General features: G+C 32.7%; 1 protein-coding gene across 1 annotated transcript; it reads left to right on the top strand.

Moving 5' to 3' along the window:
* Positions 1-4,355: 4,355 nt before the first annotated feature.
* LOC127085614 (polyamine oxidase 1) lies at positions 4,356-14,198 on the top strand. The gene is made up of 10 exons (XM_051026126.1): positions 4,356-4,613; positions 4,770-5,019; positions 5,555-5,713; positions 5,890-5,951; positions 6,913-7,067; positions 9,426-9,569; positions 11,003-11,152; positions 12,686-12,940; positions 13,493-13,574; positions 13,672-14,198. The coding sequence occupies exons 1-10, from the start codon at positions 4,562-4,564 to the stop codon at positions 13,881-13,883; spliced, it is 1,521 nt and encodes a 506-aa protein (XP_050882083.1). The 5' UTR covers positions 4,356-4,561; the 3' UTR covers positions 13,884-14,198.
* The last annotated feature ends 1,282 nt before the right edge of the window (positions 14,199-15,480 follow it).

The raw sequence follows: 15,480 nt of genomic DNA on the forward strand, positions 1-15,480 counted from the left end.
AGTTTGACTTGTGTTATTGGGCCTTGGTCAAGGTTGATTTGACTTTGTTGAGTTAAAATCATTGAATTTAGGGGATTGATGAAATGTACATTTCATCTCCCAAAATAAATGAATGATTTTAATTTGATAAAAGTCCTCCTTTGACCAATTTGTGTTGATTCCATTTCCCCTCCCTCTTCATCTCAATCCCATTCTCTTCTCATTCATTTCATGGACCTATGATATCTCTATATCCTAAGGCTAGTTGATTGAAAAATCAACATAAGTGTGGATGAGATTAGGTCCACCCCTTTTGCATTTTCTTTTAAATGTGGCATGTTTTAGGAGTATGGTTCATAATACCATATCTCTAACATGCATTAGCACTAAAATTTCTATTGCCCGGCCTCAAATAATTGTGACTTCTACGTAAGTCCAATTACGATTGCTTAACATAACGCTAAATTTTGACACAAAAGGCATAACATTCTAGTAAGTGAGATTGTAAGTCTCCCCTCTTTCATGTTATTGTGTGGAAACTTAGCCTTTTTTCCTTCCTTTGGAAGATATCTTAGTTCAAGGATCCATGCTTGTGAATAGTGGATTGAGTGTTCTCCAAAGAATGACTTAAACAACAAAAGCAAAAGCAATACTAACTTCTAATCAACTAACAACTAACATTTAATTTCAAGCTATTTACTTTTATGCACTTTAATTTTAAGTCTTTATTCATTTGTCATTATTCATACCATTTAACTTGTTAACTTTAATGTCATTTTCACTTTGCTTATTTGAGCCATATCTTGTGATTATATTGTGATTGTATACACTTGTTTATGTTTGTGGTCTTTTGACCTTAATGTACATAATAACAACAAAAAACTCTAAAAGATATTTGTGTGGACTGTTGGATTTGATCCGGGACATTGGACTTAGAATTAGGCAACACTCCTTATGCAAAAGGACTTGGCCAATGCCAACTTTCATGAAACCAAGTGCTTGTGAAATGAATCTTCATCTGAAGCAAGTATTGGGATCCCATTTGAGTTCATCTGCTACATGATCTTATTGAAGTTGTTACTTTGAACCTGTGACTAATGCCTATCTCTGAGCCATTCAAGGAGTATATCATCTGATGCATGGGAGATTATGAAGAAGATCATGGAGTTGCTAATCTTGGATGTGGCTATCTTTATTTGATGCATTGCTATTCATCTTACTATTTGTGTATTGATATTGCTTGATTCTAAAGTCCAAGGGGAATTTGGGTTTCTATATGACATTGTTGTCTATTGGGTTGCATCCCATTGGTCAGATCTTTTCAACTCTTAACTTTTAAATTTTTTCTTAGGATTAGTCTCTTCATCTCCTCCCCACTTCTTAAATTTCAAATCTCTCCATCCTTTTAAAATCCTCTTTGCTTGTGTTTTTTTTCTAAAACCTTGACTTTATTGCAAATTAGAAACTTTGGCCTTATGTCATTGCATTTTCAACTCTTTTCTTAATCAAATTTGTAAATGAACTTAACTATACTTAACTTAAAATTTCAAAAGACAAAAAGAACTAACACTCATTCAAACCTTTTTAGGCCTTTTGTGCCTTTGTTAAACTTAAATTTTTGTTAAAAGCAATCATTCACTTTGAAATTGTTACCACGAACTACGAGGTTTTGATCCCTCATTTTACGTTGGTACGTAGGCACAAGTCCGAAGGTCTTGTCAAACACAAAAATATAATTAATGAATTCTTTTCTCATTCCCACACTCTATTTTTTGCAAACATCATTTTGTACAAAAACACATATGCACACAAAAAAAGGCTCCCTAGGAGTACCTATGACACTTTGGATGCTAACACATTCCCTCTGTGTAACCAACCCCCTTACCTGTAATCTCTGACATTTTATTAGTTTTAATTTTAAAACTTCTTATCTTTGGGTTTTGTTCGTTCCTTTCCCTTTTCCCTTGGAAACAATAAAAGCGCGGTGGCGACTCTGATTTAATTAACGTCTAGCTTATCCATAGCTTGATGGTCATGAATTTACCGCTACAATCGACACCTTGTGGTTATACACCATCTTTCATTCAACTATTTCCTGCATATGAGGTGATAGACATTAGCATTCCGTTTGCCTTGTAGGATTATGGATCCAGGCAGTTCATTCATTCTTGCCTATAAGGTGGTAGACCTTGGCAGTCTTTCCTTGCCTATAAGGTAATAGACCTTGGCATTCCTTTTTCCTTATAGGGTTGTGGACCCAGGAAATTCAATCTTTCTAGCCTATAAGGTAATAGACCTTTGCAATATTTCTTTTTCCCATAAGATGGTGGACCTTGGCAAACTCTTTTTGTGCCTATGGAGTTATAGACTTTGGAACTTGGTTATGAACCTTGACAATCCCTTTGAATAGTCTTATATAGCTATAGACCTTGGTAGTTCAGTTCTTTGCCATCAGAATTATAAACTCTGGTAGTGATACTTTGCTTAGTAGGTTGTGAACCATGACCCTCCTTTTTTCTACCTGGAAGGGTTGTGCACCTTGACAATATATCATTTCTTTTGCCTCAATCATCTTGTTGTCAGCTTTAGTAGGCTGAACTACGAAAGCTCTGATTTTTTCATTGCACGGTGAGAATACATAGGCATGAGGATTCAGATCCTTCGCGAGCATATTTATTTATTTTCCTCCATTCATCTCCATGATGCATTCATATTCTATCTTCATTCACTTCATGTGATATACTTATATCTTTGAGCCAAATATAATATCCCTTGGAGCTCCATCTTGTGCCAGCTTACGAATCAAGAGTTGTTTGTGTTGTGAAACTAAACACCTAATTCTCCTTCTTTTCGATTATTTCAATACAATAATACCATGCCTTAGGCCCCTCACTTGTTGGTTCATACAAGTTTTACTCTTGGGTTCAAATTTCTTCCCTCACTGGAGTTCAAATCATACAATCCTTTAGTCTAGACCATACTTTGATCATACTTCTTTTATCTTCCATCACTAGTTCTATGAACTACGGAGCTTTGAATTCCTTATTGCACTATAAGGATACGTAGGCATGAGAGCTCCAATCCTCACCGAACACTCTATCTATTTCTTTTCTTTTCTCTTATTCTTTCGTGAGTAATCTTTAGATAACATCCATTCAAGCAAGAACAATCAAAACGGTTCTCATGGAGTACCATGGATGTAAGGGGTACTAATACCTTCCCCATGCATAACCGACTTCCTTATCTAGTTTCTCTTTCCCCCGGTTCTTATCGATGTTTTTCTTTTTCTTCGGGAATAAATAAAATTCGATGGCGACTCTGTTGTATGTTCGAGCGTGCGATGCGTTCGGGTATATTTCCGCTAGCTTCAACAATGTAAAATGTACTTTTGGAGAAGATATTATAATATTACTTTCTTCATTCTCTTCCTCTCTTTGATCTCTATATTAATTTATTTAATTTTATAACAATTATGTTATTTAGCAATAGTTTGTGACTATGCTAATACTTTAGATCGAGACTTAAATATCTGTCATTTATAATATATAAAAAGCATACTATCAATATCATATAAAGACGAAAAACATTTAAATTAAATTTGTTACATAGAAAACATATTGCGTCAATGATGAAGAATTGTGTAAAATCTGTACAAGAATCTGTAGAAAACCTTACTGACTCTTGACCACACAATTAAAATATTTTTCCGCACTACTATAGAAAATCTTAAGTATGAGCAAAATTTCCGATATACCAAAAAAAATTGAAAATTCCAAAAGTTTTGGTAGTTTTCTGAAAATTTTAATAATTTATGGTATGAGTTTGAGATTTTTCAAAAAATTATCGAATTTTCAATTTTTCTTACATTTCTTCATCGAAAATTTACAAAATACCGATAAAAACTCTTGATATTTAAAAAATGCGAAAAAAATTGTACATAAATTTTGTTTACATTATCAAAAAATTTATTTTTAATATAAAATAAAATAAATTTTAATAAATAATTGAAAACATAGACAATTTTGAAAATATAAAAATATGGAGGATGTCCGGTACAACTGGGTGCTCGACAAGTTCCTTCTCTATAACCTAGCACCATTAGTTATATCATCAGTACAAATACTTTACTTCTTGGGGTGTCTAAGGATCTCACGACTCTCTATAATCAAGGCAAGCTTCTCACGTATGCTACAATACGTTTGCTACTATAACACCATCGTTCGTTTATAAATTTGACAACTTTAAGAAAAAAAAACATCCAAAGAAAAAGACCTCATGATAGTTTTCTACTAATCAAGTGCTTCATGCCACAACATCACATATACCGTCCAAACCTAAACCCGCGTTGGCATGCCTTTTTAGACCCAAATTTAAAGCTCCACAATAAATATGCATACTTGAAAACAAACACAAAAAATCATCATTAAATTTATATTAAAATTAAAATTAAAGGTAAATTGAAATTTTATAAAAAATATAAACAGCTAAAAAAAACTATATAAACCGACTCCCGCTATAATATAGAGCTCGTGTAAAACAAATCATAAACACAACGCAAACAACGCACTTGTACTGCACATTCATGGATTCCTCCATTCGCTCCTCCGTCATAATCATCGGCGCCGGAATCTCCGGTGAGTTCCGCCACCACAACGACTCACTCACCACCACCATTCACATATCACTTTATTTCTCCACAACTACCGCAGCTGTTTCTCAATTAAATTCTCACCAACGCGTTTCTCAATTACTTGTTTTGCTGAGTTTTCTTTTCTGATTTGAATTTGAAGGTATTTCCGCAGCGAAAGTGTTGGCTGAGAACGGTGTAGAGGATATAATAATCCTTGAGGCTTCAGACCGAATCGGCGGCAGGATCCGTAAGGAATGTTTTGGTGGTGTGTCGGTGGAACTCGGTGCGGGATGGATCGCCGGCGTCGGAGGTCGAGAAGCCAATCCTGTGTGGGAACTCGCCGTTGAGCATAATATACGAACATGCTTCTCCGATTATAGCAATGCTCGCTATAACATCTATGATCAAAGGTCCACAAAATTAATCACATTCATTTTTTTCTTCAATTTTCTAATATTTTTCTTTGGTTAGTAACGGTTTCGGTTCGTAGTGCCCACGACGCCGTTTTGTTCACTGCCATAACCGTTTACGGTTATAATTTGTAGTGCTAACCACGCGGTTTCATTCTTTGCTATGTTTTAGTATTTTATTTTAACGAGTTTTCTGGAGTTGCAGAGATAACTGAAAATTTCATTTTAGAGAACAAAATTCAACACAAAAATAAAAAACGGTTTTCGCTGATATTTTTTTATTTTTTTATTTTATTTTATTTTATTTTATTTTGAAAAACGACGTCGTTGTTAGTTGCTCTGTTTTATGATTTTACTTCTGTTTTATGAAGTTGCTGCGATAACTGAGGAATTCATTTTCATTTTTTGCTTCCCTAATTTTTATTTAAGTAATTTTCGTATTTTAAACGACGACGTTTTGTTCATTGTTTGTTTTTATTTCTCTGTTTTTCGATTTTGAAGTGCTGAGATTTTTTTTGTGGTGGTTACATTGCAGTGGAAAGTTAATTCCGAGTGGAATCGCTGCTGACTCATACAAAAAAGCGGTTGACTCAGCGATCCAGAAATTGAGGAATGAAGAAGAAGATGAATCCATTGATGATGCGATTAACAGCAATAACATCAATGATGGCAACAAAGTTATGAAACCGCCTTCGTAAGTGCGAATTTTCTTCGCGTCGTTTTCAGCCGTTATAGCGTTTTCTGTTGTTGTGACTCTGTAATTGATAATCATACCTTCAATTATTTCCTTTTTGAAATGTTTTCTTTTGCTTTTTCTCTTTTGTTTCTTTATGTTGTTAATAATTCTTTTGTTTACTGTTACTGTTTTAGGACGCCGAAGACGCCTGTAGAACTCGCCATTGATTTCATTCTGCATGATTTCGAAATGGCAGGTAGGTGTTGTTTAACTATCACTGTTAATTTTCAGATTATGAAAAATAATTAAATAGACAAGTTGGTCATTATAGTTTTTGTATCCGACGCGGAAAGGTTTTTGCGATTTTTGTCTATACATATGTTATCGTCGTGAAAAATAATTAAATAGACAAATTGGTCATTATAGTTTTTGTATCCGACGCGGAAAGGTTTTCGCGATTTTTGTCTATACATATGTTATCGTCGTCACCGTATAAATAAATCATAATTTATCTTTTAATACAAAAACAGTGAATAATTGTATCGGTATTTGAGAATTACGTTTTATCGCAGCCGATTTCATGGTTCCAGATCGTTTTATATAACCTTGTTGGACCTTGTTATCAAATATTTATATTATTCACTTACTTTCAAAAAATTTATTTAAAACGGTCGCTGTCTTGTAAAGATTTGGAGTTATTATATCTGTTCTTTATTAAAAAGAAAATAACATTATTAGTATCAACACCTTTTAATATGGTTTTGTCCATAATTTTTATTCTTATTAACTATTTTTAAAGATTATTATCAACTTAATAGTGTCATTCTAATCTACAGACACTAATGGAGAGACAACGGTTTTGATTAAAAATTTATAATTTTAAATTATGTTTGAATGAATTTCTATAATATCTATAATTTATAAATTGATTGACTAGATAAGCCCACAGTTTTAATGATAACTTTTTGGTGATTTACTCAAAAATGAAAAAATGTCAAATTTGTGTTTATGGGTTTGGAAATTGTAATAAATCACTGTCTCAGCCTGTAAATGTTGAAATTGAAAAGAAGTTATGTCAAGGAAAATAGTAGGATCACTTTTTAGGGGCCATTGTGATTTTGAAATGAATATGATTTGTTTACTAGTTAAATATGTATACATTTTTTTGTCTCTATTCTAGAATTGGAGATTGGTTAACTGGGAAATTATTAATGCAGAAGTGGAACCAATATCTACCTATGTTGATTTTGGGGATAGAGAGTTTTTGGTAGCAGACGAAAGAGGGTACGATTACTTACTATACAAAATGGCTGAAGATTTTCTCTTCACATCAGAGGGTAAAATCTTGGATGATCGTCTCAAACTCAATAAGGTACTAGAATTCTTAGTAATAAATACTTTGATTTTTTTTTCTCTGTTAAAAAAGGATATTTTGTTGGCCCCTACCTGCTTAAGTGTCAGTACTCTGTTGGCTTGTCTTTTTGCTTCACCATTTAGCTGAGGTGAAAAAAAATCTCTTTGTTTTTATTTGCGCCTTCTGTTTTTTCCCTTTTGCTATTTTGTTATCTTCTTTCGCTGTCTGTTACTTCAGCTCAATTGTCCCGTGTTAGGACTTGTGCAGATAATGACATTTCAAAACTGTTTTTAAGTATTTTTTAATTTGATTTTTTTTGTAAAAATGGAATTAGATATTTTTGTCAACCCCTATACGTTTTCGTGAAGTTTTTGACTACTTTTATTTTAAGGTTTAGTACTACTAGTTGAGAAGACTTTTAAAACCATATAATAAAATAGTATAAATACTGAAGTTGTTTATTTTGTTACTCAACTTCCAAAGCATTTGCTTTTTGAAGAAGGGAAATAAAAACAATTGATATGTAATACTACTACAAAGTTAAAGTCTTTATTATTAAAACCCATGAGGCCATGACAGTAACTTTCAAGCCTGAAGAGTAATATTCATAAACTATTTTTTTAAAACAATGACAATAACTTTTAGGTGGATTAAAAAATATTCCAAAATGTTTTTCTCATACTCAGAAAGAGAAAAAGGAAACATATATAAAATGAATCTAAAAAATTCTATGTGAATAAAGTCAGCTTTAAACAAATATTTGACCATGTTAGATTTCATTGATTAAATAATAGGCAGGCTTATTTTGTTAAAGAGTCAATGTGTAAAATATAATTTCAAGTTATGATCATGACAAAATTCTCTTTTTCTTTTTTTTTTGGACACTTCCCTATAGTATAGAATTTATATTATTCGAAATCATTTTTGTAACCATTTCAACGTTTGAAGAATGAGACTGAGTAAGCAGTAAGCAGGTCGATCTCAGGACGTGTCTGACCATCTGCTGCATATTTTCAATGGTTTCATCAGTGTTACAGTACATTGATATTTTAGAGGACCTCCACTTACAGGCAAAACTTGACCCACAATTAATATCTTATATTTCAATCCATTTTAAGGCCTTTTACATCTCATAAATTAGTAGGTCCCAAAGTTCCGATTTCAATTACCAGTGCACTGTTTGAATTGACCCAATTCCAATGACTTAAGCTGATGTGTCATTTGATCTCAGCTTCCAATACAGTGAAGAAATTAGTCTTGTCAATTTCCCCATTCATAACATTGGGTCATAGTAGTTCATGTGGTCGAAGATTATAAATATTGGGTCATAGTTTCTCAGTTTTCTTATATACTCCATAACTCTTTAAAGGAGTGCAAATTGGATTAAAGCACAAAGTCCAAATTTTCCTTAGTAAGAATATGAAATGATAATGGATTTGTCATGCTTAAACTATAATCAAATAGAATATTTATTATTTTATTTTTTTTAAACCGTGACTAACCTACACAAATTGGTTGATATGTAAAAATTTAAGATAGTCCCTAGCATAGAATAAAGGTTAATTCTAACATTGGCTCTAAAGCCACAAATTAATACTCCTTCATTTGGAATAAAAAACTATTCCGAAAAGAATGATTTATTTCAATTATCAATGCATCTTTTTTAATTTTACCATATAATTTTGTCATTTTTAATATTTGATAAAGGGTAATTTAGTAAAAATATCAGTCTCTCTTTTATTTATTTATTTATTTTAATATATGTGAAATTGTCAATTAGATCACTTAATATATAGGATGAAGGGAGTAATTTATTTTGAAAAATATTCCCTTTGAAATGTGTGTATGAGTAGAATGAACATTGATTAATTCAACTAAATTTATCTATTTTTAATATTCTGTGTCCTTAAAGATATACAAGTTACCGTGAGCCTAGATTAAAAAATGATAAACTTGATAATTCTAGATTCATTTACTTTTTATTTATTTAATAAAACTAAGTCTATTTTAATTTCTTTTCTTTTCATGTTTTATGAAAATTGTACTAGTATCTAATTTCTTAGTATACTAAACTAAATATCGAGACAACAAAAAAGTTTGTCTGTATACTACAAATGTCTTTTATTCACAAAACTCCAATAAATCAGCATCTGGTTCAGATTCCTCTGTAATAAATCTTTCCTTGAATTCATTGGTTGATTTCAAGGCTTGACTGCTCAGATTCTCATGAGATAATTATTGTTTGGGGCTTTGTTTTACTTTTACTTCTCCCTTTGACTGCAATTGTTTATGTCCTGTCAAGAGTTCATTTTACTAGGCAGTAACTTCTTCTCCATGCTGGTAATAATGTGGAGAATTTTGCATGAAATTACACAGGTCGTCCGGGAATTGCAACATTCAAGAAGTGGTGTTACGGTGATCACGGAGGATGGCTGTGTTTACGAAGCCAATTATGTGATTCTGTCTGTTAGCATTGGTGTTCTCCAAAGCGACCTACTTGCCTTCACTCCATCCTTACCTGTACGTTTTCTCTCTCTCTTTTATTTACTCTAAGGAGCCCCATGTAATCAAGCAAGTTAGTAGTAGTAGAATATTGTATGATGTGTGATTCATTTATTGGTCCCGGAAATATGGACACCTCGTGCTTCTCATACTGATCTTTAAGGCCATTAATTTGAGAACTTGCCCCCAACATGGTTAGAATGGAATCTCTAGGTGTGGCTCTATCTGTCTATAAGGGTCCCTACTCCCTACAGCAGGAGTTTCCCTTCTGTTTACAGGTTGTGGCCCCATAGTCTTAAATATTGGTTGGTAATGTAAAGAAATGTAGGGAATAGGGATAGCTAGGTTATTAAATTAAGCTCTCTGGTTGATGACGCCAGAAGGCAGATTTTCGAGGTGTCTTCATATGCCTAAACCAGGGATGGCATGATCCATGGTATCATTGATCCACAGTCTAATTGTTAATGGTCTATTACACCCCTATTGGTTTGGTTGACACGTGGACACGGGAATTCACCTACTTGCACATGTAATTGGTCAATCCACGTAGATGCATTATGTATTCTTTAGAATAATGCTACTAGTACTCCTTTAGAATTGTTGACATGATTGCTTTCTTTTAACTTTAATTTAAGAGGAAAAAAAAGTAATTGAAACTGTAGCTAATTTGAATGAACAAGTGCAACTATGTGAAACTGTGCTACTACTAGTATTTCATTTGTAGTGAAACTAATGCATACTTCATTATTTTCAGAAGTCTGGATTAGGACTCATGCTCTGCCACTAGAGTTAGAACTTAAGAAAATACTGTAGTAATATGGTATGAACCAAGGTTTTATATAATGGTCGCGGTCGCGTAAATTCTTTTGCGATTTCGGTCGGAATAGGTGTTGCGATGCTGATTGCGGTCGTTGTGGTGTGAATTAACCATAATTTGTTCTTTATCACCAAAACGGTGAATAACAGTATCAGTATCGGCACCTTCCGATACCGTTTTGTCGCGGTCATTTTTGTGGTAATGGACCGTTTTTTAAAACCTTGGCCTGAACTACTTAATTGTTTGTCCTACAAAAAGGGAAAATTGTAGGAGAGCGACATATTGCTTGTTGCTCCATGTAGGTTAAATCCTAGCTTACTTGATTACATGGGCGCTTTGATTAGTTAAGGACTGAAGTACTTAAATAATTGTCAATTTTAAGTTTCAGAACATATTCATATGAACACGTAATGTATTTGATCAAATGTATGGAATTATGTGAGGTCATTAAATTAAACAATTATAGGATATGGTCTATCATTGAGGTTATTTGTCTTTTCCATGAACTCATTTGTGTTTTAGTCATCTAATCATCCATTCAATGATGTTATTATTAGTTTATACATTTTGTCTTGTTGAGTAATATATACTTGTCTGATTCAATACTTCCATGATGAATAAAATAATGTAACAGAGGTGGAAATTGGAAGCCATCGAGAAATGTGATGTAATGGTGTACACCAAAATCTTTCTGAAGTTTCCCTATAGGTTTTGGCCGAGTGGACCCGAAAAGGAATTCTTCATCTATGCTCACGAGCGGAGAGGTTATTATACATTTTGGCAGGTTTGTTGGATCTCTTCCTTAATGATTGTCAGTTCATTATTAGATTGTGTTTGCCTAGTAAATAAAACTAAAAAACATGACTTTAGGTTAAGTTCAATGGGAAATGAGTTGAATTAGAAAGACAATTAACATCTCTAAGAGTGTGTTGGAGGGTTTTGGAGGGTTACGTAAATATTTAAGTTTTAAAATTTTGAAAGAATAGCATGATAAATGACCATAAAACATAGCTTTTCAAATATCCTAATCCAAACATACCCTAAATTTGGCTCAAATCAAAATAATGGAAAAATTGATATGCTGCCAATTCTATTGTTCATCAAGGTACTTGCCGCTTACCTAATCTTGCTGATCAAGTTGAAATCTGCAACTTGCCTTAAGATGATTTGAAGAATATAAACTAAAAGCAATGATTGTCTTGCTTGCTAGTAATTGTAAAAAATAATAATAAAAATGATTGTCTTGCTTGCTAATTGTAAAATAAAAATAAAAACAATTGTCTTGATGCTAAGGATTTAAATACTACCTTTTCATTGTTTATTTGCTGTGCATGTGAGTCACATGCTTCATCTTAATCTTCTCTGCTGGCAATAGGACTTGCGGTATATCTTGATTTTTAAATTTAATGAAGTGGCTTTTGTTTGTATCCTCTTATTGAGGCTAAACACTCGGGTCAAACATTAAGTACTAGTCATATAAGATTAACGGAAATTCTTGTGCACTCATCAATCTTACTATATTTTTCCAAATCTGAGTTAATTATCAGTTGAACTTCATGATGAGTTTTTTTACAATTAGCTTTGGATACCATTTGCATATTTTGTTCTTGTCTGGTACAATTCCATAGCAGGTGACTAAAATTGATAAAAACAGATTTTTTATATAGATGGAGGAATAGCTTTAGCTTTATTCCTTCCCTGATTTATGCAAGCTGGCCTAGATATTTATTTATATTTTGGAGTTGTAATTTTGACCTTTTAATGCACACATGATAATAAATCCTGCTCAGCTACACCTATTACCATTTGTCTTATTGATAATATTAATTGTTTCCTAGGAAGGATAACAAAGATATAATATTTTTTCCCCTTACTACTGTTAACAAATATTAAATGATTAATTATCTTTCTGAAATGTTATAATGTTGTTATTCCCTTGGAGTTATCTGTGTAAGTTTGGTAATATGAGCTGCTCCTTGATTGTTTTCTTATTCATATGGAAGATTATGTAACCTAACATATTTCAAACTATAGAGTAATATTATTATAAATGGGAGAAAATTGGGTTATACGACATCGTAGAAATTTGCTCATTTTCATTCTTGTCAATACTCAAACCCGATGCAATAATGCATTGACTTTGGATCTACACTTATGTGGTGTATATGAAAATAATTGAATTCGGAATCAAAGTATAACATGGGTGATTGTATTGTCTAGTCCTTTTGCTTATTCTCCAAGCATAGAATCAGAATAATTATCTAGGATCTCTGTTTACTCATCCAAATCACTTATCTGCTGATTTGTTTGTTACCAGCACATGGATAACGCATATCCTGGCTCCAATATCTTAGTTGTGACCTTGACAAATGGAGAATCAAAACGCGTGGAAGCTCAATCTAACGATGACACCTTGCGAGAAGCTATGGCAGTGCTCAGAGATATGTTCGGACCCGACATCCCGGACGCCATTGATATACTCGTTCCCCGCTGGTTTAATAACAGGTTTCAGCGTGGCAGCTACAGCAACTACCCTATTATCGCCAATCGTAAAGTTTTTCATAATATTAAGGTTTGCTTATCATGCTGAAGTTTCATATTTATTTATTATTGTTTGACAATTCCCTTTTGAATACATTATGTTCTTAAATACTATATCAATTTATATCAGTGCATGCAAAGACAAAATTGAAGATGACCTGGATCTTACAGCTTGCTACTATATAATTCATTTATTTAGGATCTGAATTTAATATAATTTGGATTTGTTTGGTTTCATTACTTAACAATCTTCCTCAAAATAAAAAATGTTGTGTGGTCAGAGTACAGTACAATCTTCTGTACCCAAATGTCCTTTATTTCGCATCACATATATACTATTATTAAATTCCCTTTCATTTATGAATCAAATTATTTGATGTTACAATCATTTTATGGTGCCCCTGCTTATTGATGAATAGGAAATCAGAGGAGAATCCAACAAAATCAATATTTCACACCATAGAAGCTTCCTTGTAAATTTGATAATTGGAATTTTAAATATAATAGATAATTGTTTGCCTTGTAGCTTTTCTGTTCATGTATAAAATTGAACTTGTTATTTATCATTTTTTATATGTTTCAGGCTCCTGTCGGTCGCATTTTTTTCACCGGAGAGCACACCAGTGAAAGATTTAATGGCTACGTTCATGGTGGATATCTCGCAGGTGAGGAGTTATCTCGTGTTTGTAACATATCAGTGACTCCTAAGACCTTACATATGGATATGAATTTATTTTATTTCGCTCTTTGAATACTTAACAGGTATTGACACAGGCAAAGCCTTAGTAGAAGAAATAAGAAAGGAGAATGAAAGAGAAAGTGAAAACCAAACTCTATTGTTGGAGCCTTTGCTAGCATTGACAGGATCATTAACAATGTCAAAGCCAGAAACAGTCTCCAATATCCATAAATGCGACATTCCTACACAATTATATCTCAGTGGCAAGCTTGGGATCCCAGAGGCCATATTATAAGAAACATAATTGATGAAAAGTCATGGTCCCAAGTCTGGTTCAAGCCTTAATACAATTGGTATTGTAGATTGATTGACAAAATAGTGGAAGTATATGTTGGTGAATTTAAGAGGTTTTGGGAACACTGCACAGAACTTTAGTTCATTATTCCTCCTATTGGAGCCAACTAGATTATGATTTTTTAAGGGAATTAATTGGTATAGTTTACGATTACTTTGTTCTTTATAGCCAGAAGGAGTAAGATTACATTGTAAGGATGCTAGCTTGTATTATTTTGATCCTAATTTGCAATACGAAGTTCATGATTTTTTTTCAGGCTAAAGGTATTTGTGTATACTTGAAATAAAGAAAGTACTTGGGTTTGTGTATACTATATTATGGAGTATATTTCTGATCAATAAAACAGGTAAATTTGAGTGTACCAAAAAAATAGAAGGTGAATTTGGGAGTTGACTCCTTGAAATACTTGTTTTTTTTCTCTCTCTCTTTCTGAAATGAACTTCAGTATTTGAGGGGATCAAACTTGTATATTTGGTGCTTGCTTCTCACTAATAATGTTAAAATTGTTGATCGATGATGTAAACAAACAAAAGAAAAAGTAAAATATAATAATTATTAAAAACTTATACATAATCTAAAGATTCAACTCTCATGATAACATTCAACCTAACAATATTGATTTTTACTAAATAAATTAGATTTTACGAACAAACAAAATACAATTCATTGTACAATATCAAAGTTATTCTACTGGTGCAAAATAAATAACTTATTTTTATGTGAAACTTTCCTCAAAGTTAGAAGTTTTTTTTAATATCTAGATTATATTATATATAAAAAAGATTATACAGAAAAAGTAGGCAAAGCTGCGTTGTCAGCTCTTTTTGAATGGTAAGATCAATCATCTTAAAACTTTATTTTTCTGAGACACAATTTTGATATGCATGAGTCTTTGTACTCTATAAAAAAGATCTATTGCTTTTGCTGTTAGAAAATCAAAAGTGTTAGAGACAAACGGTATGAAAGTATGTTGGTTGTCGGAACACGTTTTCTCATGTTTGGTCATTGAAGCAGTTTTGAGAGTTGTATGTCCCATAGTATAACCTTCAGCCCTCATTTCCACCGGTAGGGAAATTCTACTCAAGTCAACACATGCACGTTTTTCTTCTACCCACTTGTACACCAGAACATCTACTAGCCTAAGTGTCGATTTCTCCTTGTATGAGTTAGTCACAAACGCCTTTTTTTAACAGATACTCTGACACGTCAAAGTATATCAAATAAGACATTCCTAAAAAAATCATGTTGGTATTTGAACCCTAAAAGCTCTATACAGTGAATGGTGTGTTCTTCAAATATATCAAAGCATGTCTTGCGGTAAAAAGGGTAAACCTTATCAACAGAAAATAAGAGAGTTATATGTCAGTATTTAATGATGGCACGATACTCTATTAGGGGTATATATTGGCATGAACCATCAATAAAGATAACAAGGAGAAAATCTTGAGCATATGTTGCTTGCTGTTGAATTAGGAGGCTAAGAGACATTTGAATAAACCGTGTGTCTTGAAAAGCACTACGGAGACTTTACTTTATA

Source organism: Lathyrus oleraceus, chromosome 5 (assembly GCF_024323335.1).
Source record: "Lathyrus oleraceus cultivar Zhongwan6 chromosome 5, CAAS_Psat_ZW6_1.0, whole genome shotgun sequence".
NCBI classification, from domain to species: Eukaryota; Viridiplantae; Streptophyta; class Magnoliopsida; order Fabales; family Fabaceae; genus Lathyrus; species Lathyrus oleraceus.